At 36.1% G+C, this 22766-nt stretch overlaps 1 protein-coding gene across 1 annotated transcript in view; it reads left to right on the top strand.

The window, feature by feature from the left end:
* Positions 1–22766, top strand: part of LOC150103529 (terminal nucleotidyltransferase 4B-like) — a 161902-nt gene that overhangs the window by 64246 nt on the left and 74890 nt on the right. The window contains exon 5 of the mRNA XM_090397691.1: positions 5901–5996. Within this exon, the coding sequence (XP_090253817.1) occupies positions 5901–5996 (96 nt within the window). The remainder of the gene's footprint in view (positions 1–5900; positions 5997–22766) is intronic.

Genomic DNA, 22766 nt, shown 5'->3' with positions numbered 1-22766 from the left:
AAAATTTATGTTATTGAAATCCGTTTGCAAAACAGTTTACACACTATATTACCTCATGAGTAAAACCTGAAAAAGAGTTATTTCTTTGAATATCTCTTCAAAATGCTGACTTTCATTTAACAAAGATTGAAATTATCCTTCCCTTTCCAGCATAAAATGACATGCAAGCAATAGTAACAGAATACGGTTTTATTATAGTAACTTTAACAAAGCATATTTATATAATTTATTTGTAAAGAATTATGCTGTTTACATTTGTCCTATGTAAATGAAGTTTTGCATAATTTCTGTTCCTAGAATTTCTTATTTACCACGTTCGCTGCCAACTACGACTATACTCGTAGTTTGTATATGAGCTTCACAAGCCAACTACGAGTATACTCGTAGTTCGTATATGAGCTTCACAAGCCAACTACGAGTATACTCGTATGTTGATTTACTGACCTCCTATGCCAAACACGAGTTAACCCTTAGTGTAATTACCTTAATTTGGACCCTTGGATTCTGAATAAAGCGGAGAGCACATCTGGGGACTTGATAGAAGGGAAATAATTTCAACTAAAATATAGTATATTATGTATGTGCCTCAGAAGCCAACTACGAATATACTCATATGTCGATTACCAACCACTTATGCCAAGCGTGAGCTAATCCGTAGTATAACTCGTAATTTGTATATCAATTTAAAACTGATAAAAATCAATAAAAATAATAAAAAGAAATCCATGAAATAAAAAACAGTTTATTCAAATTACAAGTGATACACTTTAAAACAATTTTCCACGCACAATGGTGGTTTTTCCTGGCAAACAGGACGATAATTTCGCGTCGTTGTTTGTTTCGTGTACATAGTCGACATGGCTTTGTCGGCGAATATTTCCAAATAATGAAGATCCCGAATCCTGCTGATAATCTGTGATGCTGTAAGCTTATCCATTCCAACAAAAACTGAGATAAATTGATCTCTAAATTTTAACGTAGTCATTGCGTTTCCAGTAATTATATTATAAAATGTATGCACTATTTGAATGTATATATCAAGAATGCGTATTGCCAATTTCTTTGGCAATCTAATTGTCTTTTGTAAGAGGGAATAGTAAGAAAGCATTTGATCAGAAAGATCGATGCCTGAAATACCCAAATTATAGTCCCTAACGATATTTGGTTTTAATTGAATTTTACCATTCTGATTTTTTGCTTCAACCATTTAAAATTTGTGCATATTTGAAATGGAAAGAACTTCCCTCTTATCCTTCCATTTGTGATGATGAATTCATTAAATTCATCATCGCTCATATTAGCGTAAACTTCTAATTCTTTATCAGTAAGTTTTCTTTTACTGGTCATGGTGAAACTGAAGGTTTTTAGAGACTAGGTGCAATAAACACATTCGCAGCGCATGTAATATATGGGTGGGGGTGATACGAGATTACTCGTAGTTGGCGTATGAAACAAAATTCTGTCTGATAAGCCGGCTACGAGATTACTCGTAGTGACCTTGAAGACGCGAAAGCGTTTAGCGTGCGGGAACAAACTATGCTCGAGGAGCGTGGCAGCGAACGTGTTAATTATAGCTGTACTTTATTTATTAGAAACGTGGAAATAAACAATTAATCATAAAAATGGAAATCATTTAATAAGTTATACCTTATTACTTAACACGTTCATTGCCAAGCTGAAAATTGGAATTTCGTGTGGTGGCCAAATTTTTTTCACTTGATAGCGACGTCCACGCGATAACGCGTGATTGGCAATGAAGGTTTTGATGAGTAAGACTGGGAGTAAAGAACCTTTTCTTTCTATTTTGACATTGCCCAAATCTCCAGATGAGATTTTTCTAACTTCAGATCTCTCTCTCTCTCTCTCTCAGTATAAACATGTTATGTACAAATATCATCTCAGCATCCAAAAATGTAGGTTTTTCTCTTTAACTTGGGGCATTTTAATCCTGAACAGCTGTTAACTCTATACAAATCACAAATCTCCACAATTCAATAATTAATTAGTGGCCTGTCTTTCACTAATTCACTCTGCTTTCCTCTGTGTTTGGTTTGTGCTGTTTTGTATTTTCTATAGTAGGAGGTGCTACCCAAAAATTCGGAAATTTGAATAACGTGCACAAACTGGTTGGTAGTATCTTCACTATAAGGGACGAGCATTACCTTTTGTGAATCAGTATGCAAAAAGCCAGCAACTGAGAGGCTGTGTTCTTGATTTACGTACATTTTTGTAACATTGTCTTCTAATGGTTCTGTGATCGGCGAACAGCGAAAAGTCAGCTACTGGAACAAATCTGAAAACAAACCCCAACTCAACATCACCAGAGTTAAAGATCGGTACTATCAACGTAAGAAGCCTGAATGGCAAAGAAATGGAGCTAGCTGAGGAATTAGATAAGTACCAGATCGACATAATAGGGGTGACTGATACAAAAAAGACCAAAACTGGTGAGATCTTTTTGAGCAATAAATACAAAATGTTATATTCAGGCAATAACAATCAAGGAAAAGAAGGAGTAGCCATAGTATTCAACACAAAATACGAGGCTAATCTTCTTGAATGGCAGTCAGTCTCAAGTAGAGTAATGTGGGCAAATATGAGAATGGGGAACTGGACAATGAGACTTATTTGTGCTTATGTTCCCACAGAAGGTTCTACTAAGGTAGAAGTGGAGGAATTTTTTGAGGCTTTAGAAAAAGCAACTGACACAATGAAAAAGGAAAAGTTGGTCCTTGTTGGGGATCTAAATAGTAGAGTAGGAAATGATTGTGAGACATACAAAAATATTTTGGGAAAATTTGGAGAAAAGAGCAAAGCTAATAATAATGGCAAATATCTGTTGGATTTCTGCTCAGGACATGGACTGGTTATTACTAACACCATGTTCCAACATAAAAATGTGCACAAATTCACATGGAGAGAAGAGGCTAGGAATAAGAAAAGTCTCATTGACTATGTTATTGTTGATAGTGATGTTTTCTCCCTGGTGCAGGACACCAGAGTGTACAGAGGATTTGAAATTGGAAGTGATCACTATTTAGTCTTGAGCAGGATAAAATTGAATTTCATATTGAAAAGAATAACATGTAAGAAAGTTTTAAAGCGAATAAAAGTTGAGCAGCTCTCAGATGTGAACTGTAGACTAAAATACAGAAATATTATTGAAAAGAAAATGAAAGAGTTTGAGAACAGGAATCAAACCTTGGAGATTCAGTGGCAAACTCTGAAGGAAACATTGATTGATTCTGCCAGAGAGGCATGTGGTGAGGTTGTGTGCAAAGATAAAAAAATCAGAACTCCCTGGTGGACACAGGAAGTTAAAGAGGCAGTGAAGGAAAAGAAGAAAGCATATCAAAAGTTCCTGGCAAATAAGTCAGCTTTTACTCTTACAGAATACAGAGACAAATGTAAGAAAGCTAAACAGTGTGTAAAACTAGCTAAACAAAAGTCATGGGAGGACTTTGGCAAGAATATAGAAAATAAATATCAAGAAGGTGGCAAAATATTCTGGAGGTTGTTGAAGAAGCTTAGGAATGGAGGAAAGAGTGCTGTAAAAGGAATTAGAGATGATAAAGGTGAAATGAAAACAGGAGAAAAAGATATCCTTGAAGTATGGAGTAATTACTTTGAAAAACTGCTAAATGAAACAAGCAGTGATGACAGCACAGTGATAAAAAACACTGACCAGGCATGCAGTCAGGAATACATATCCATACTTGAAGTAGAAAAAGCCATCAAAGGCTTGAAATGTGGAAAGGCAGCAGGAGTAGATGATATTCGACCAGAAATGCTGAAGTATGGTGGTATAAGAGTCTTACAGTGGCTGCACTGCATAGTTCAGAAAGCCTGGACAGAGGGACGAATTCCCGATGATTGGAGTAGAGCTCTCATAGTACCCATATATAAAAAGGGAAATAAAACTGAATGTGAGAATTACAGAGGTATTTCCCTACTGAGTGTTCCTGGCAAGATCTATGCAAGTATACTTGAGAAACGGTTGAGAAGAATTGTGGAAGAAAAGCTTGGTGAAGAACAAGCTGGATTCAGGCCAAATAGAGGCTGTCAGGATCAGATCTTCACTTTACGACAAATAGTCGAGAAAGCATGGGAATATAACAAAGATCTGTATTTAAGTTTTGTCGATTTGGAAAAGGCATATGACAAGGTGCCAAGAGAGAAGCTATTCAATACGCTGCAGTTATATGGTGTCAATGGGGCATTATATCAAGCAATACTTAGTCTTTATTTGAGTTGTGAGTCAGCAGTTAGAATTGAAGAAAGTACAGGAAGATGGTTTAATGTTAAATCTGGTGTGAGACAAGGATGTACATTATCCCCTCTGTTATTCATTATCTATATGGATCACATTATGAAGGAATGTGGTATTAAACCTGATATCAAAATTGGAAATGTTAATGTCAGCTCTTTGCTTTATGCGGATGATGTTATACTTCTAAATAAATCCGCTACACGTCTGCAAGATTCTCTGACTAAATTGAATAGCTGTTGTAATAGATATGGTATGAAGGTCAGCAATAAAAAGACAAAGACAATGAAAATAGGCAGAATCATTGAAAATGTCAACTGTGTTGTGAATGGAGAACCTGTGGAACAAGTAAAACATTTCAGCTACTTAGGCACAATTTTTACTGAAGATGGTAAACTAAATATAGAAATAGACAACAGAATCAGCAAAGCTGGTATCGTGGGAAGTCAATTGAATAAATTCATATGGAATAAGAAAGAAATTAGTCGGAACACTAAATTAGCTGTATACAAGACTGTGTTCAAACCAATTTTAACTTAGGGATCTGAGAGCTGGGTCAGAAGTAAAACACTTGACCAAAGACTAGAGACCGCAGATATGAGAGTCCTGAGAAAGATTAGAGGCGTGAACAGATGGCATCAATGGCAATATCATATTAAAAATGAGGATATTAGGAAAGAACTTGACATTGTCAGCATCCAGGAATGCGTTAGCAGAGCTAATCTCAGATGGTATGGTCACTTAAATAGAATGAGAGAGGAAAGATTAGCAAAACAAGTGTTCTCTGCCAGGTTGGCAGGAAAACGACCCAGAGGAAGACCAAGATATAGGTGGATTGATACGGTACAAAGTGCCTTAGACGATAGAAATATAAGATCTGACTGATTTGGAGGAAAATTGTAGATAGGAAGTTAGTAATGATGTAATTTTTTCATGTAGTACTGTCATATCCTGTACACCCCTTGAGGGTACATGCAGGAATTTGATGATGATGATGGTTCTGTGATTTTGTTCTCCAACTGAAATGGCAGATTTTAAGGAGCAAAGACTTCATCAAATTTTGTTTCAATCTCAAAAAAAAACCAGACTCACTGAATGCTTAAGAAAGCATGTGGAAGTTGCCAAATCCACTTTTTGCAACTGTTGGTAAAAAAAAAAGAGCTTATCAAGTTCAGCAGTGCCAAATCAATATTTATTTATTTTTTGGCGTCCAAGACATTATCCACAAGGATCTCCCCCCCCCCCCTCCTGTCAACAGCAAGTTTACTGTTTTTGAAGCCATAAGGGAGAGCTTTTTGAGAAAACATCCAAGGAAAATAATGACTGGATTCTCCACAATGACTCATTGCTCAAGAGTTTAACTCCAAACTCCCAGAACAAATATTTCTTTTTCATTCATTAATTTCTTCTGCTACTGTCTTTTGGAAAGTCTTCCCTGTTATATGTTTCCTAAAGTGTATTCAGTCTTTAGATCATAAAGTTTCTTCTTTTCCTTCATTTTTTCTGACCATTCACAGTACTAATGTACTATATACAAGTTGAACAACTTCTCATGGATTGATTTACTTTTTTTTAAAATAATAGTAATGTTAAATAATTGCATTTAAACTGATGCAAGTATACTAATTTTTAGGTCCCAATTGTAAAACTTACTGATGCATTAACAGAAGTGAAAGTCGACATTAGCTTCAATATGAATAATGGAATGAAAAGTGCCAAATTAATTCAGGTAAGTTCTTAAATATATATTTAGCTCTGTAGAGTTAGATTTTATGGTGAACACATCCATAAAAATATTTACTTTCATGCTTACACGGTGATCAGAATACATTATGCAACTTATGGATACAACTACCGTGTTAGAGTAAAACTTTAGTTAATATAAATTAAAATATACACTCAACGTTTCGACCTTCACGTTAAGGTCATCTTCTGGAGTATATGTATATATACAAAGAAACAAGCTGCACTACAATCTACATGGCATACTAAAGTTACTGATCAACCGTTAAAATTATCTGCCTGATCTCTGGTGTTTAAAAAAAAAAACCTCGCTACATCAAAGCTAGAGTCCTGTTATTATTATTATCTATTAGGGTACAAAGTTAATTAAATTGGAGAGTAACATGCTCATACAGAAAATAATAGATAAATAAATAAACAGAAAATAAAATTACTTATATAAGTATACATATAAATTGCAACTGGTATGGATAGTGGCCAATAAAAAATGAAAAATACTTAGAGTCCTAAAGTCAGGGTTTGCTAGAAACTAAGTGGGCTGAATGTGTGTCATCCAAATTCTTCGGATTTTTAAGTCCCCATTATTATTATTATTAAGTTAGGGTTGTTAATCAAAATTTCACAGGCTTCTTTGAATTTCCATTCATACCAAGTTTTTGTATGATGCAAAGAACAAGTACTTTTCTAATCAATTCGATGTAGGGTGTTAAGGGCATGATCTGAGAGGCCTGCTTCACCAAAATTATAATATTTAATGTCTCGTTCGTGTTCTTTTCTACGGATAGGGATTGTACGTCCAGCTTCCCCCATATAAGGTACAGTAAGTTACAGGTGCAATAAACTCCAGGGTGTGCCAATTGAGGGAGATGATCCTTAGAGGTGTTGAATATGATTTTTAATTTTAAAGGTGATTTAAAAGTGGCATTAAGATTATAATGATGTACGATTCCATTAATTTTTTTCTGATAAACCTTGTATGGGAGTGTTATGTTTTTACTGCAATCTATATTACTTTTTCATGAAGTTTTATGAAGAATTTTATTAATAGTATTTTTCTGTATCTGTTATTTATAAATGTATTGCTAATAATTTTTAATTCTTGTTTAAGAGCTTGTTCATTAGATCAAATTGTTATAGCTTTGTTTTTCAGGGTGTTGATGACTTCAAATTTTTGCGAAGGGTGGTAATGTGAGTTAGCATATAGATATTGGCCAGTGTGTGTGTGTGTGTAGGTTTATGGTAAACAGTGAAGGATAGACTACCTGAGAGAAGATGTGTGACTAGTGTATCCAGGAACGGGAGTGAGTTCTGATTTTCAATTTCAATAGTAAATTGTATGCACTCATGTTGTTGGTTCAGGTGGCTAAGGAATGTGTTTAATGTTTGGCGGCTGTGTGGCCAGATAATAACAAAAACATCATCATTGTATCTAAGTCAAACTGTAGGTTTTAGAGTAAAGGAATTAAAAGTATGTTTCTCAAAAGCCTCCATATAAAAATTAGCAATTGGGGGGGGGGGGGGCATAGTGGTGAGTCCGTGGCCATACCTTCGTTTTTGTAGGTAAAATTTATTTTGCCACACGAAGTAACCAGAACATAGTAGATGGACAAAGAGCCAGAATATCGGGCAGAATTTGTTCTGTAGAAGAAGAATTGTGTCATTGATTGGGACACAATTCTGACTAATAAATCATCTTTGCCGAGTGTTATGTTTTTAATTTTGTTTATGAAGTGTTGTGTTTTCTTTATATAGGAGGGGGAATGACCTACCAACTCCTTGAGTGTTGACGTAAATTTCTTGGCTAGGCGATATTTAGGGCTGTCTATTTCCTCAACTATTGGCCAAAGCGGAACATTTAGTTTGTGTACCTTGGGAATACCATATATTCTGGGAGAATGGATGTAATGGGGTATTAGTTTTTTAACATTCAGATGGCCAAGAGGTGACAGACTTAAGTAATTTCAGTTTTTTTTTTATCCTGTTGGTCAGATTATAGTTCACTATCTGATAGGTGCTGTTATCGGAGACTTCTAGTTGATTCATCTGATGAATATAAGTTGATCTGTCAAGGATGACCGTGGCATTACCTTTGTCTGATTTTTGTTATAATTATATCTTATTAACTAGCAGCAATCAATAGATAATAATAATAACAGGACTCTAGCTTTGATGTAGAACACCAGCAGATAGTTTTAATGGTTGATCAGTAATTTTATTATGCCATGTAGATTGTAGTGCAGCTTGTTTCTTTGTATATATATGTATACTCCAGAAGATGACCTTAATGTGAAGGGCAAAACATCAAGTGTATATTTTGGTTTGTATTAAACTAAAGTTTTACTCTAACACGGTAGTTGTATCCATAAGTTTCATAATGTATTGTATAAAAATATTTAGATTGCTTTCCATTAATTATTCCTCCTGCACTGCAATCTCTTTAATATGGATGTTTAGATACATTCATGACTTACACTTTAAAGTGTATGCTGATTACTGTTACAAGGCTTGCATGTTTCTTTACTTTTCGCTTTTTAACTATTAATTTTTCAGGAAATAACAATGTATACTAAATGATTAATAATAAAATACTTTCCTATATTTCAGCAACGTTACATTGCCATCATGAGAGATCACAAAAAACAATGATATGTGCATTTGGGCACTAACACTGGGCAAATGAAACTGAAAAAAGGCAGCAGAAGTCAGACCTAGAGTCCTAAATGGTGCCCTTTAGTGGGTTAAATTTGGGTAATCTTGGCCATTGGACTGATGATTTTAGAATGTATGCTTCATAAATTTGGGGCAGTCTCATGCACTCAACTTTGTTGAGGTTTGGAAGTGTTTCTGGGCTGAGGCAGATTAGGAATAGTCTTTCATATTTATATTTGCTGCTGTGTAGAGAGTAGAGTGGCCTTCTTCCAGCATATCTTATGGTGGGTGCCCAAAGCATGGTCAGCAATTCCTGAGCAGCTGTATTGGTGGAACTGGATGTAGTCCTTGCATTTAGATATTCTGATATTGACTGTCTAGAAACAGATAGAGAGGACAGCCATGGATTCTCCACTTTCTCTACCCCTGTTCTTGTTCTCCAATTGTCCAAATGGCCTAGATATGCCTCAATTTCTTAACAATCTAAACAGTCAACACCCTAGGATCCAGTTTAGGAAAACATCAACAGTAATAAATCACATGCCAAAGTGATATAGTGGAAACGTATGGTATTTTTGACTATGTAATATATCTTTATTTTTTTCCTAATTCTTTATAGTCTTACTCTAATGCGCTTTTTCTCTCTTAACCTTACTCTTTTATACATTTTATGTTTGTCCACTTTCCGTATTTATTAGCCGTATGCCAATGAACACTGAAAATTTATTTGTAAGACTGAGCCATTGGTATATCAAATATTCGGCATAAGACTCAATAAAACTTCTGGTAGATCTCTTTCTCTCTCTTATGAGTGAAACTTCCCTCAACAAAGTTTACATAAACAGTCGTGGTTCATAAGTAAACTGCACTTTTATTGAATTAATTGTTTCCAGCTCACAAGTCCGATTTATTTAGGAACAGTGAAGTTGTAAAATAAAGGATCAGGCAGCACTCTTTTTAACAAATAATTAAAGCACATTTATTTACATTAATATGAAATATACATGAGTCAAATGACAGGAAGATTGCTTTCTCTACCCATCTAAGAATCTTTAGCATAAAATTACAACCCTTTTATTTCAATACTAAATAATCTCTTTAACTCAAACACTTATTTACTCTCTGCTTACAAATTCAACTTATTAAACTTCTAGTTTACTCGCAAATAGGTTAGCTAACTCTCTGTTAAGTTATTTTTACAAATCTTATATCAATTTCTAACATGCCAATTAACTCTCTTATGGACACTTCTAATTACTAATAAACTAACTCTTTACAGTCTGTATACAATATATCTCCTATATTATAAGAGAAAATATTCAAAACGATACAACTTACAGAGTCTTTATGGCTTTTCTTTCATCTCAAGTCTTAGGCTTCCTTCAGGAGTATCTTGCTTCAGCGGTATCACTTCAGGAGTATCTTGCTTCATCTGTATATTAGCGGGCTTTTGGACTGCAGTCTGCGGTACTCGAATAGCACGTATAAAAGGTTTCAGCATAGCAATTCTCCTTTGGATCCTACTTTGGGAACTTCTGCTTCTAATTGCCGCCACTTCTTCTACTAATTGCCGATGACTGCAACTGCTGACGACTGACTCTGGCTCTTCTCTTTGTAACTGGAACCTTGCCTTTCCTCGTTCTTTGCCTCCACTGCTCTGATTCAGACTCTACATATAGTCTCAGCTCTCTCCCGCTCTGGTTCCAACTGACTCTAGTTCCGATTTCTCATTACTCTCTCTCTTGACGTCTGGAAGCCCTTTATGCTCTGCTCAGTCTCCTTTTATTTTGCAATCTCAGAGCCTTACACTAAGGGTAGTAACCTCGAAGAATTCGGCATGACTCTTTCATCTTCTTTTAAGTTGAACTCGCTCTTTGTTCTCCGTGCAATCTTTTGATCATATTTTGCCGGGCGCGGAAACTTGTCTCTAAAACTAGCGGACCTCTTTGATACTTTGCTTTTCCTTTCGGGCCAGGAAACCTCTAAACCTAGCGGCACTCTTGGATACTAACTTTAAAGGTTTTAGCGCAGAGCTTGTAAACAACTCTTATATTCAAAACTAGTAAACAACTTTTCCTGCGCTCTTACACATAACTATATACAAAGTTCCCCGATGGGAAAGCATTGCCTCATGGGACTTGACCTATGTGAAAAATCGATGTAAAACTCTTTGATATTTTTAAGCTACATCGAGTTTTTACAATAGTAAGTTAGATAACAGGTTGATACAGATATGCAATTAAAAAGCTATTATTTACAAAAGGATCAGACTTTCCCAAATTTTTGGTAAGGAAGCATAGTTATTCAGATTCCAGTTGGAAGAGTTTAGTAGTACTTTGACACCTTTGAGTAAGTGCTCAAATTTAAAATAGCATTGATGAAAAAGACAGGTCTTTCACATTGAGCACAGCACAGAACATACTGAAGACTCATTCTTTTCTTTCAGGATATAGGCTTGATATTCTTGCAGTCTCTTCTAAGTTGTAAGATAATTACAAGGAACCTGATGAACACCATAGAGAGGGAAAGAGGATACTATTTATCCTCGTGGAAGTAACATGCAGCAGAGTTTATTGACAGGAAATACACTCATGTTCATAAATAGTTTTTATTTGTTGGAAGTTTTTCCACTTGGTTATACTATGAATTAAAGATGCCATGAATTATATTCTTGGTTTAAATCTTTATCCAAGCGTAAGCGAACAAAGTTTGTACCTGAAGTAACTTCAGGACTGAGTAACTTGTATATAGAAGCTAATGACTTCACATCACTTGCCTTGGTATCCCAATAATGCATATATATTTAATTATAATATATATATATAATGCAAAGCACATCCTATGGACATGTATAATGCTAAACATTAATGGAAGGTTACTATCTTTAATTTATAGTATAACCAAGTGGAAAAACTTCCAACATCTATCTCTAATTTTTAGTATTTTAGTAATAAGATGTGACACCTTTAGGCTACTCATATATGTAAATATGACTTCTGCATTACTTCAACATTGGTATCACTTCTGAGTCTGGCTCCCACTGATGAGTCCTCGATAAAGAGCGAAAGTGGTCTGGATAGTGACCTTTCCCATAATGCATAGCATATTACATGTCCATAAGGATATGTGCTTTGCATTATGGGATACTAAGGCAAGTGATATGAAGTCATTAGCTTCTATATACAAGTTGCCCAGTCCTGAAATTACTTCTGGCACAAACTTTTGTTAGGTCTTGGATGGTGGACTCTTTCAACAAATGAGTCACTCATACAAGATTTAACAGGAAGCACAACATTGAATAAGAACATACTTGTGCTCCTAGCAATCAAACTCATTTTATCAGAAAACATGTCATGTTTAACATAGAAAGGGTAACATAGAAAACGAGATAATAAGTCTCAGATTTGAATCTGTTATTTGAACGATGTTATTAAAGTGAAGTGTTTGGATTGTGTATAATATTTTAAACATTAGTATTAAAACTATGTCCTATTCAAGAAAGTAAATGTACTGCCAACAAACGTCCAAAGGTTGTGGGCTAACCACCTTCGGTGACGTAATGCCTGAAGCTAGAGTATTCGTAGAAGGCGAATGGGACACCGTAAGGCAGTGGAGTGACATCACCTTGTCGGAAGGAATAGGGAGGCTCCGGCGAATAAGATTCCAGCATGTAAAGAGGGCGCTAAAAAGGGGGATAAATATGGTTACGCAGGTCGGGTATGCCCCCGTTTTTTTTTGTTTTCCTGTTCCGGTTTCCCTCGTACTGACCAGCGATGCGGACGGCGATGACCAGTATCAACTCTCCCGTGACTGGCTAACGCAAGTCCAGCAAGGCTATGCACAAGACGACGGCAGATCCCAACAAGTCCATCGGTGAAACTGTGCCGATGAAAGACAGCAAAGGATCCCCCTTTGAAGGAGGTCGAGCTAAGCGATAGCGACCTACGTGATAAGCGAATGTGCAGCAAGAAAGAGTGGCCATTTTGAAATGAGTACGTGACCTCCATGCGGTAGCAGTTTACAGCAGCGGTGTATCCCACAGCAAAGGACAAATGAAAGGGTCTCAAAGTCAACACTGCAAAGTGGTAAAGTACTGTGACTGTTCTTGCTTTATAATGATAAGATTCTGTGAAAGGAAAGAAATAAGAACCTGGCTGAGAGAAGGAGAACTTTAATGATAATACATTTCAGGGACTCTAACCTTATTAGACTAGTAGTCTGTGAACCCAAGTATTGTATGGTTCCAGAATTATTGTAAAGGGATTGTTAGTTAATAATTCATAACTTCAGTTCAGAAGTTATGAGTTATTTCAGATAATTCATAACTTAAGTTCAATAACTTGAATAAGTTATTGAACTTAAGTTATGTCATGTACCATATGTGTACCAAATTGTATGAGAATAATATGTTTATTATTTAGTAGATGAATTGTGTATAATAATGAATTGTATGCCTAAAGTGTGAATGTTGTGCGTGTGATTTAGATCATTCCTTTTAGTATTGCTTTACCAGAGGTAGAATGCTAACCTCGTATAGTATCTAATTTATTGTAATTCTTAAGCCATATAATAAAAAATTTTTCCTATGTAAGCCTGTGTGTGATCTAAGCATGAGACTGACTTCACCAATCATTAAACTTCAGACCTATGTGTAAGGGGAATATACAAACAGTTTTAGAGTTAATAGGCCATGACTGCAAAGTTAAGATATCTATAGCTTCCTAATTTACTTTACAAATTTTGGTGACACTTAATTTCTGGGAAATTTCTGTCCTTAGGCTCTGGCTGGCGCAGCAAATCAAACAAATTTTGTCAGAGTCTGAAAAGGGGAACCGCCCCCCAGAGAACTAGTTTATAGATAATCTTAGAAGGCACTAGAGTGATAATAGATAAAATAACAGAAAATAACGACGTAACACTTTGTTTGCTTACACTTGGATAAAGGATTAAACTAAGAACATGATTTCTTGGCACCTTTAATAAATAGTTTTTAGTAGTTAAATTGTCATTTTTATTGGTTTATCATTAATTATTTCATTGTATTGCATCATCTATGCTTCCCATGGGTTTCTGTATAATGTAATAGTTGCTGCTGTTGTGGCAGACTTTTTTATGCTATAAATAGACAGCAAGAACTAGATTTCGCATTTTCATACTGAGATTGCTATGGCTAGTTATGTGCAGTTAACACCTCACAGAAAAAGTGTGATTCAGGCTTTGAATAGAGAAGTCTATTCCTCTTATGAAATAGCTAAAAGGGTGTTTTGTAGTCAATCTACTGTGGTACAGCTGTTGTCAAAAGTGAAGGAAACTGGAACCGTTAAAAGGAAGAAGGGGGCAGGAAGAAAGCCACTGTTTACACCAAGCCAGGATTGAGTTCTAAAGCGGTCTACTTCAAAAATCGCCGTGTGTCATACGGAGAACTGAAACGAGATTGAGAAGAGCAAACACGTTGTGGCTAGCTCTGTCAGGAGAAGATTCATTTGACAGGGACTGATAGCCAGGTGCCCTAAAAAAGAATCCTTTGTTAACCAAAAAAATGAAATTGGCTCGTTTAAATTGGTGCAAAGAGCTTGCCAAATGGATCTCTGATCAGTGGAAAAGAGTATTTTTTTTCTGACAAGAAAAATTTAACCTGCAGGGTGCTGACAGCAGACAGTTCGAAGACCAGGAGAAAAATTCAACCCTGACTATCTGGTGTCAACAGTCATATTCTCAGCCAGTCAGATGATCTGGGGCTGCATGTCCTGTCATGGTGTTGGTCACTTGCATTTCACAAAAGGTCCAGTGAATGCACAAGTGTACCAGAAAATTTTAGCAGAATGCTGCCTACTATCAGAGACCACTTTATCATAACGATGAATTGCATCTTTCAAGATGACTCTGCCCCTTGTCATAGGGCAAAAAGGAAAAACTAATGCTATTATAACTCTAAAATGTACCATGCAAATTGAGTTTAGTACTATTTTTTTGTTGTTTTTTGTTGTAGGTTAATAAGTGGCTCGATGAACACTTGATTCAGTGACTACTGTGGCCAGGAAACAGTCCAGATCTCAACCCCATTGAGAATTTGTGATACCAAATAGACTGAAGTACACCAGAAGAAGTCGAAAACACTGCAGGAACTCCAAGATGCCATTATAAGAGTATGGAACCATGAATTGGCAGTTGCATCATCAGGAAATTGATTTTGTTAATGCCACCAATGCCAAGCAGTGATAAAGGCAAGAGATAAAAAGCCCCACTAATACTAAACAGCAAAAAGTGAATTTTTAGCTTCGAATGTTGATAAAATTGTAGTTGAACTAAATTTTGATACTGGTATTTTTTTCTTCAAGAAAAATATCACTGTCCACTCAATTTTGAAGTATTTGTCAAGTTTGTTGTTATTGCCTAATTATGTCACATCTTGTACTAAAAGAGTGCAAGTATTAATAAAAAAATACAAATGTTATATTACCTTCTTCATGATTTGTGACAATTATTGTTGTTATCCTTTTTCAAATAGGCATTCAAATTTAATTACCAAAAAAACATGATTATAGCAGGTTGCTGTTTCTGTGAACATGAGTGTAAAGTAGGCACCAAAGAAATTAGTTCAGTGACACTGGAGCTCATTTAGGATGTAGCCATTCTGCTGCATAATTCTTTTGTCAATTCCTAGTTTTAAATCATAATAGTTGGTGCAGATGATGTGTGCTCCAATCCTTGTCCAGAAAAGCTAATTTTCCATCCTTTTCCATAGTGAATTTGATACAGGGGTGTAAGATTTTGATTTTCGTTAGGAATGATGATAGAGCAGCTTTAAGATTTGGCCATATAGTAAAGATATAATAAATGTTTGTGTAATTTTTTCCCATTCTACACTGTGCAATTGAAAAGGTTTAATCCCATATAATTATTATAAAATTCAATACCATTTTATGCAAAATGAAATACAATTGAATGTGAGAATTACAGAATTGTTTCTCTGTCTAATTCAGGAAAAATATAAGCAAAGGGAAAAAAGGCTGAAAAATGGGAACAATCTGGGTTTAGGCAGGGTGGGATTTCTGAGCCTAAACTTTTACCATAAGACTGATAGCAAAAAAATGATGGGAATATATAACAAGGATCCCTCTTTAAGCTTATTGATCTCAAAAAATAATTAAAATTTAAAAAAAAAATGGTAAGATACTGTGGGAAAAACTAAATCTAAAACTAATCTCTGGTATAAATTGCACTTTTGCACAGAATGATACCTAGATTTCTCCATTTTTCAGATTCTTAAGCTAAGTATATAGATAAATACACATTATAAAAAATATTTAAAATAGAATAGGTAGCAAAAGAGAAGAGTGAGAGAGTTAGGATGGTGAGTATCTTACCGTGGTATGACAGCGAAGTGTTTAAAAGGAGGGCCATAATTGCCAATGACTTTATGCATGGGTTATGCATGGCGAGTGGTGTGGAATTTGTGGAATGAGTTCGATGGGCAAAAGGACTTATATAAGATGAATGGGTTACATTTGAATGGAGTTGGTGTACGGAGGCTTGAAAAAGTGTTGATGAATGATGTGCAAGTGGATGTACAGACTCAGGGAAACTAGATTTATTAAGAGGCGGGGGGGGGAGTAGATATGCAGACTTTAGGGAGGCAGTTGAGTGTATGAATGAGTATATTATGCCCGAGCGAGTATGAAGGACAACAAATCAGAATGGGATAGTTAGTATAAGGCATCAAAGTAGGGATGGGACAAATGAGCTTCTGCAATTCATGTACACTAATGCCAGGAGTATTAGGAACAAGAAGGAAGAGTTTTTGGCCTTGGTTGGCACTTCCAGGCCACAGGTTGTTGGTATTAGTGAAACATGGCTGACAGAAGATGATAAAGCTAGTGGAATTGAATGCGACGGGTATAGTGTGTTCAGGAGTGACAGGGTGAATATAAAGGGGGGAGGAGTGTTATTGATGATAGCTGATGAGTTGCAGCCAAGGAGTATAGAAGTTGAACTGCAGGATAGAGAAAAGAGCACATTTGAGGCTGTTTGGTGTGAGATAGAATCTAGCAGAACAAAATATACAATTGGGTGCTACTATAGACCAGGTGATGGAATAGATGGTGGGGATAGTATGCATAGGCAAATAGAAGAAATGAGTGGAAGGAGGGTAATTATTATGGGCGATTTCAATTATGGTAACATTGACTGGAAAGAGGAGAGGGCACATGGGAGGAAGGAAATGGATTTTATGCGGTTATTAAGGGGAAACATGTAGTGGAAAATACCAGGGGACAGAGAGTGCTGGACCTAGTAATTGCAACTGAGAATGTGGCTGTAACGAACATGACCATGTTGCCACCAATTGGTGAGAGTGACCATAAGGTCATGACTTGGGAGGTGGCTAAAGGAGTGGAATTTACAATTAAGACAGGGTATGGAATTACCGGGCTGGTAAGTATGACAAGCTTAGGTGTGTGCTTGGCTCAGTGCCATGGCATGTAAAACTACAAGGGGTGGATGTTGATAGTACATGGAAGGTGGTTAAGAAAGAACTGTTTGCAGGAGGCAATGGTTGACTGTATACCAAGAGTCCGAATAATAAATCAAGTAGGGGTTAAATGGATGAATAACACTATTAAGCTTGAGCTGCAAAAAAAGAAACAATTGTGGAGGGAATTTAAGGAGAAATGGACCATCAGGCGCAGGAACAGTATAAAGCTCAGGCCAGGATGGTAACAAGGGTGGTAAGAAAAGCAAAAGCGGATTACAAAAGAAAATTGGCCATGTAGGCTAAAGAGAATCCCAAACAGTTTTTTCAATATGTTGCAAGTAAAAGGAAAAATGCTCATGGTAGAATGATCTTAAAAAATGCTGAGGGTAGGGAGGTAACCGAATCAGTCGATATTGTGGAATTACTGAGCGAGCACTTTGCAAGAGTATATCATCCAGGTGGTGACTTTGCAGGAATGGAAGAACCAACAGCTTATATTGGAATTGTGATGAATGAAGTAGAGGTAAGCTAGTCTATTACAGAACCTCAATGTCAATACATCTGTGGGATTGGATGGTATACCAGCTCGTGTCGTACGTGAAGTGGCTAAAGAATTGTGAGTGCCCTTGACCATTTTGTTTAATTTTCACCATTGGGTCTGGGTCAGTCTCAAGGGGGTGGAAAGGGGGGAAAATAGTTCCGCTGCACAAAGGTGGTTCCAAGGCTGCTGTTGAAAATTACCGGCCAATCAGCATAACAGGAATCATTATCAAGATCTTAGAGAAAATAGTCAAGAGGAAAATACAAGATTGGATAGAAGAAAATGGGATACTGTATCGTGTACAGCATGGTTTTATGAAGGGCAGGTCATGCCTCAGTAACTTGCTCACGTATTATAACACAGTGACGGCTGAACTGGATAAGGGTAATGGGTTTACAGTGATTCTACTGGACCTTGCTTAGGCTTTTGACAGAATACCACATGGAATTCTAATCAGTAAATTGCAGCATATGGCGATGGACATAGGGTTGGTGAGATGGATAGGAGGGTGGTTGACGGAGAGATATCAGAGAGTGGTTTACTTAGGAGTAGAGTCCACAAGACGGCCTGTGACTAGTGGTGTGCCACAAGGATCTGTTCTTGGACCACTGCTGTTTAATTTGTTCATTAATGATATAGGAAAGGATCTGAGAGGAACAGTTCATTTGTTTGTGGGTGATGCGAAGTTGAGTAGGGCAATAGTGAATGCAGATGACGTCAAAATTTTGCAGGATGATTTGGATAGATTGGAGGTCTGGGCTAAGGAGAATGGATGTCAATTTAATGTAGCAAAATGTAAGGTTATGCATTTTGGGGTGAAAAGATTGGCGGCAGTTTACTGCATTGGTGGAACTGTGCTCCAGGAAATTGATGAAGCACGAGATTTAGGAGTTTTGGTGGATAAGGAATTGAAATTTAGGGGACACATTGCAAAAGTGGCCAGATCAGCTCATCAAATCACTTGGTTGCTGAACAATACATTGACAAGCAGGTTATTGTTCCTCTGTATCGAGCCTTGATAAGACCCCATCTCGACTACTGTGCCCAGATTTGGTCACCTAGGTTTCTTCTTGATGGGGTGGAGGTGGAGAGGATCCAGAAGCGAGTGACCAAGATGATAGCAGGTCTGTGGAATGAACCTTATGAGAACAGGTTGAGGATTTGTGGGTTGCAAAAATTGATTAATAGGCGGAGGAGGGGAGATATGATTGAGACATTCAAATTACTAAAGGGTTTCTATAAAATTAATTCAGAAGATATTTTTGAGAACAGGGCTGTTGTGGGAGGACTAGGGGACATCCATGGAAACTGGGGAAAAGTGTGGTTAGTAAAGGTGTTAGAGCTGGGTTCTTTACTTTTAAGAGTCGTTGATGAGTGGAATGTGCTCCCTGAGTCTGTGGTGGATGCTGTGACAGTGAATGAGTTTAAGGCGAGGTATGATAGATACTGTATGAATGTCGAATAGTTGTGATGAATATGATTTGGGGCCTCCCTCGATGAATCTAATGACTCCCTGGAGTTACCCGTAATAATAGCAGTAATAGTAGTAGAACAAATAACTTACAAAAATTGTTTATTTGAAACAAAATTTTAGGTATAAAGCAGGATTTGAATACCTCTCTACTATTATTTATAATCTCTGTTGACCAAGATATTAAGGAAAGTAATACTTGATAATGGAATAGATATATTAAGATTAGGTTCTATACTCCAAGATGTGTGAAATGTGTTGGGGGGGGGGGGGAAGCTGCATTGTCAGTGGTGAACCTGTAAAGCAGGTTACATGTGTTAGCTGTTTAGATAATTTTTAGTGAGAGAGAGAGAGAATAGCAATTTAAATATAGAAATAGGTAAGTCTGTAGGATGGGGAAGTAGCTAAAATAAGTATGTATAGAAGAAGAATGGGGGAGGGTGCAGAGAAAGAGAGAGATTATCCAAAACACCAGTCTGAAACAATTCGAAATCACTTTTAAAATGCGGGTAAGAGAGCTGGATTTGAAATGTTCTGTGAAAGAACAGATATGAAAGTTGTGGAAGATCAGGAGAGTGAAGATGACATTGTTGCTGGAATCATTTTAAAATAAATACATTGGGAAATAACTTGAAATTATTAATTTTCAAGAATAGGTAAATTCTTGAAAATTTGGATTGAATATATAATTAATAGTTTTTGTTATTCTTGTATAATTGGTTATTTTATGTTGCATGTCCTTCTCTCTTTCATAAGATAAGTAGTAGCCTAGATATTTGATTGTATTAACCTGTTCTATAATATCATCATTGATGCAAACTTTGCTTCTAATTGGGTCTTGCCTTTAAATGCCATGACTTTGGTTTTGGAAGTGGAGATTTCCATATTCTAATGTTTTGCTATTTCGTTTAATGAAAAGGCTGATAATTGTAGTGAATCTTCATTATCTTCAATTAGAATCTGATCGTCGACAAATAAAATTTTGTCAATGTTCGTGTAATCATTTATGTGAATGCAATACTGATTGTTTCTCTCCATTCACTTATAATATTATTAATATATGAGGGTGGTCTGAAAATTTCTTGGCCTAACAATGAAAAAAATGAATTTCTAATTACAAAATTATTTTTATTTTTCAACATAATTCTCCCTTAAGACTAATACATTTATTTCAGCGATGCTCCAGCACCATTATCCCGTCCCTATAGTGGTTCTCAGTAAGATCTGCAAAATACCCCTCTACAGCTGCAATCACCTCTTGATTTGAAGAAAAACGCTGACCAGTGAGGAAGAGTTTTATTTTTGGGAAGAGATAGAAGTCAGAGGGAGCCAAATCAGGGAATAGGGTGGATGTTCCAACAGTTCATAGTGCAGATCCTTTAATTTTCCCATTGCCAGAACACCTTTGTAGGCAGGTGCATTGACCTGATGAAAGATGATTTTTTCTTCTGCAAACCGTGTCTTTTCTCATGAATTTTTCATCTAGTCTGGTTAGAAGATTGGAATAATATTCCCCAGTTATTGTTTTACCCTTTTCAAGATAATTAATAAACAAAATGCCTTTAGCATCCCAAAACACCAATGCCATGACCTTGTCTTCTTTGATGCTGAACAACCGGCTTCTATCCACTATTTTGACTGCCGTTTGGATTCTGGTGTGTACTGGTGAATTCAAGTGTCATCCTTAGTAATAAATCGACACATAAAATCATTTTTTTTCTTGTTTAAACGCTCCAAACACTGTTCAGAGATTTTCGTGCGAGTGCATTTTTGATCTATGCATCACCCATCGTGCCAAAGCTTTTTCATTTGCAATTCTTCATGCAAAATATATCCTACACAGTAATGTAGAACGGTAATACATCTCCTAGGAGCTGTTGTTTTACATTATGGGTCAATACTAAGAACAGTGATCGGAGCTTGCTCCACCTTTGCAACGAGTTGCCCTGGCATTGCACTGGCATTACACTTGGACTCGCCGAACTTTATATAGTTTCTATATTTGGCATGAAACTCTTAGATTAGATTTCTATCTTTGAGTTTCTTATTCGGTTTTGAAATAATGTGGGATTTAATATCCCCTTAATTTAAATAATTTTTACGTCGCCGAATTGAAGCCTCTTGGCTCTTTATTTTAAATAATTTATTGGTACACCTTCTTGGCAATTCGTATAGCAGAGTATATGTAAGTTCTGTTTGCTACCTTCTTAGTATTATTCAGGTCTACATACTCACTGATGAGACCTCAAAAAATGTCGAAACCGGTCTGGTTAGTGACCTTCTCTCATAATGTAGAACACTAATACATCTCCTAGGAGCTGTTGTTTTACATTATGGGTAAATACTAAGAACAGTGATCGGAACTTGCTCCACCTTTGCAACAAGTTGCCCTGGCATTGCACTACCAGGTGTTGGCTTACGCTTGGACTCGCCGAACTTTATATATATATATATATATATATATATATATATATATATACATATATATAGTTTCTATATTCGATATGAAACTCTTAGATTAGATTTCTATCTTCGAGTTCCTTATTCGGCTTTGAAATAATGTGGGTATTAATATCCCCTTAATTTAAATAATATTCTACACATTCTTTTGAAATGCCTATAGCCGCAATTTCACACACTTTGACTTGCTGTCATCCAATACCATATCATGCACTTGATCAATGATTTCAGATGTTGTTACACTTTTTAGACATCTTTCACATGGATCATCTTCAAGGCTGGTACGGCCACGTTTAAACTTGGCTGCCCGTTTATTATTTGTCGAAAACGAAGGAGAAGAGTGCCCATAAACGTTTATGAACTTCAAATGGATTTCTTTTGGCATTAAACCTTCTTTTACAAGAATTTCATAACTGTATGATACTCAATTTAATCCATTTCAAGGGATACAGACAACACTTTGGCTTTTGACAGCTGTAGAAAAAAAATACTTGATAGAATAACTTGCAATTTTACATGAATGCTTATGACAGGTGTACCAACTTAGAAATAAAAAATTTCGATGATAGTGTTGCTATTTATGGTTGAGGCCGAGAACTTTTCTGACCACCCATGTATATATATTAAAGAGGAGTGGTGATAGACTACATCCTTGTTGGACACCTTCATTTATGTTCTGTGATTCCGATTTTTGTGTAGCTATCATTATTTTAATTTGGCTATGTTATGTACATTGAAGATTGCATTAATTAACTGGTTAGTAATGTTGCCATCTCTTAAAATTTCCAGTAGCTTATCACGATTGACTTTATCAAAAGCCTTTTATAATCGATGAATAATATATGGATCTCTAAATTATTTTCTTTTATTTTTTTTTTTATCAGGGGCTTGAGAGTGAAAAAGGCATGAGTGCAGGATCTGCCTTTACAGAAACTGTTTTGTTCCTCTCCAAAAATATTTTCATAATATTTGGTTAATTTAGTCTTTATAAGACTAAATTTTATTATATTTTATAGAATATATTAAACACTGGATATAAAATATAGAATATATTTTATATCCAGTGTTTAAAAGGCTAATGCCTCTATAGTTTTGACATTCATTAATATTTCCTTTTTGAAGATGGGGGCCTATAATAGCATTTTTCCAGTTTTCTGATAGA

The sequence above is a fragment of the Typopeltis vanoorti genome, chromosome 9, assembly GCF_054136105.1.
Source record: "Typopeltis vanoorti isolate ZY-2024b chromosome 9, IOZ_Tvanoo_1.0, whole genome shotgun sequence".
Classification (NCBI taxonomy): Eukaryota; Metazoa; Arthropoda; class Arachnida; order Uropygi; family Thelyphonidae; genus Typopeltis; species Typopeltis vanoorti.
The sequence above is the reverse complement of the archived record's forward strand: the minus strand, read 5'-3'. Positions and strand labels throughout refer to the sequence as shown.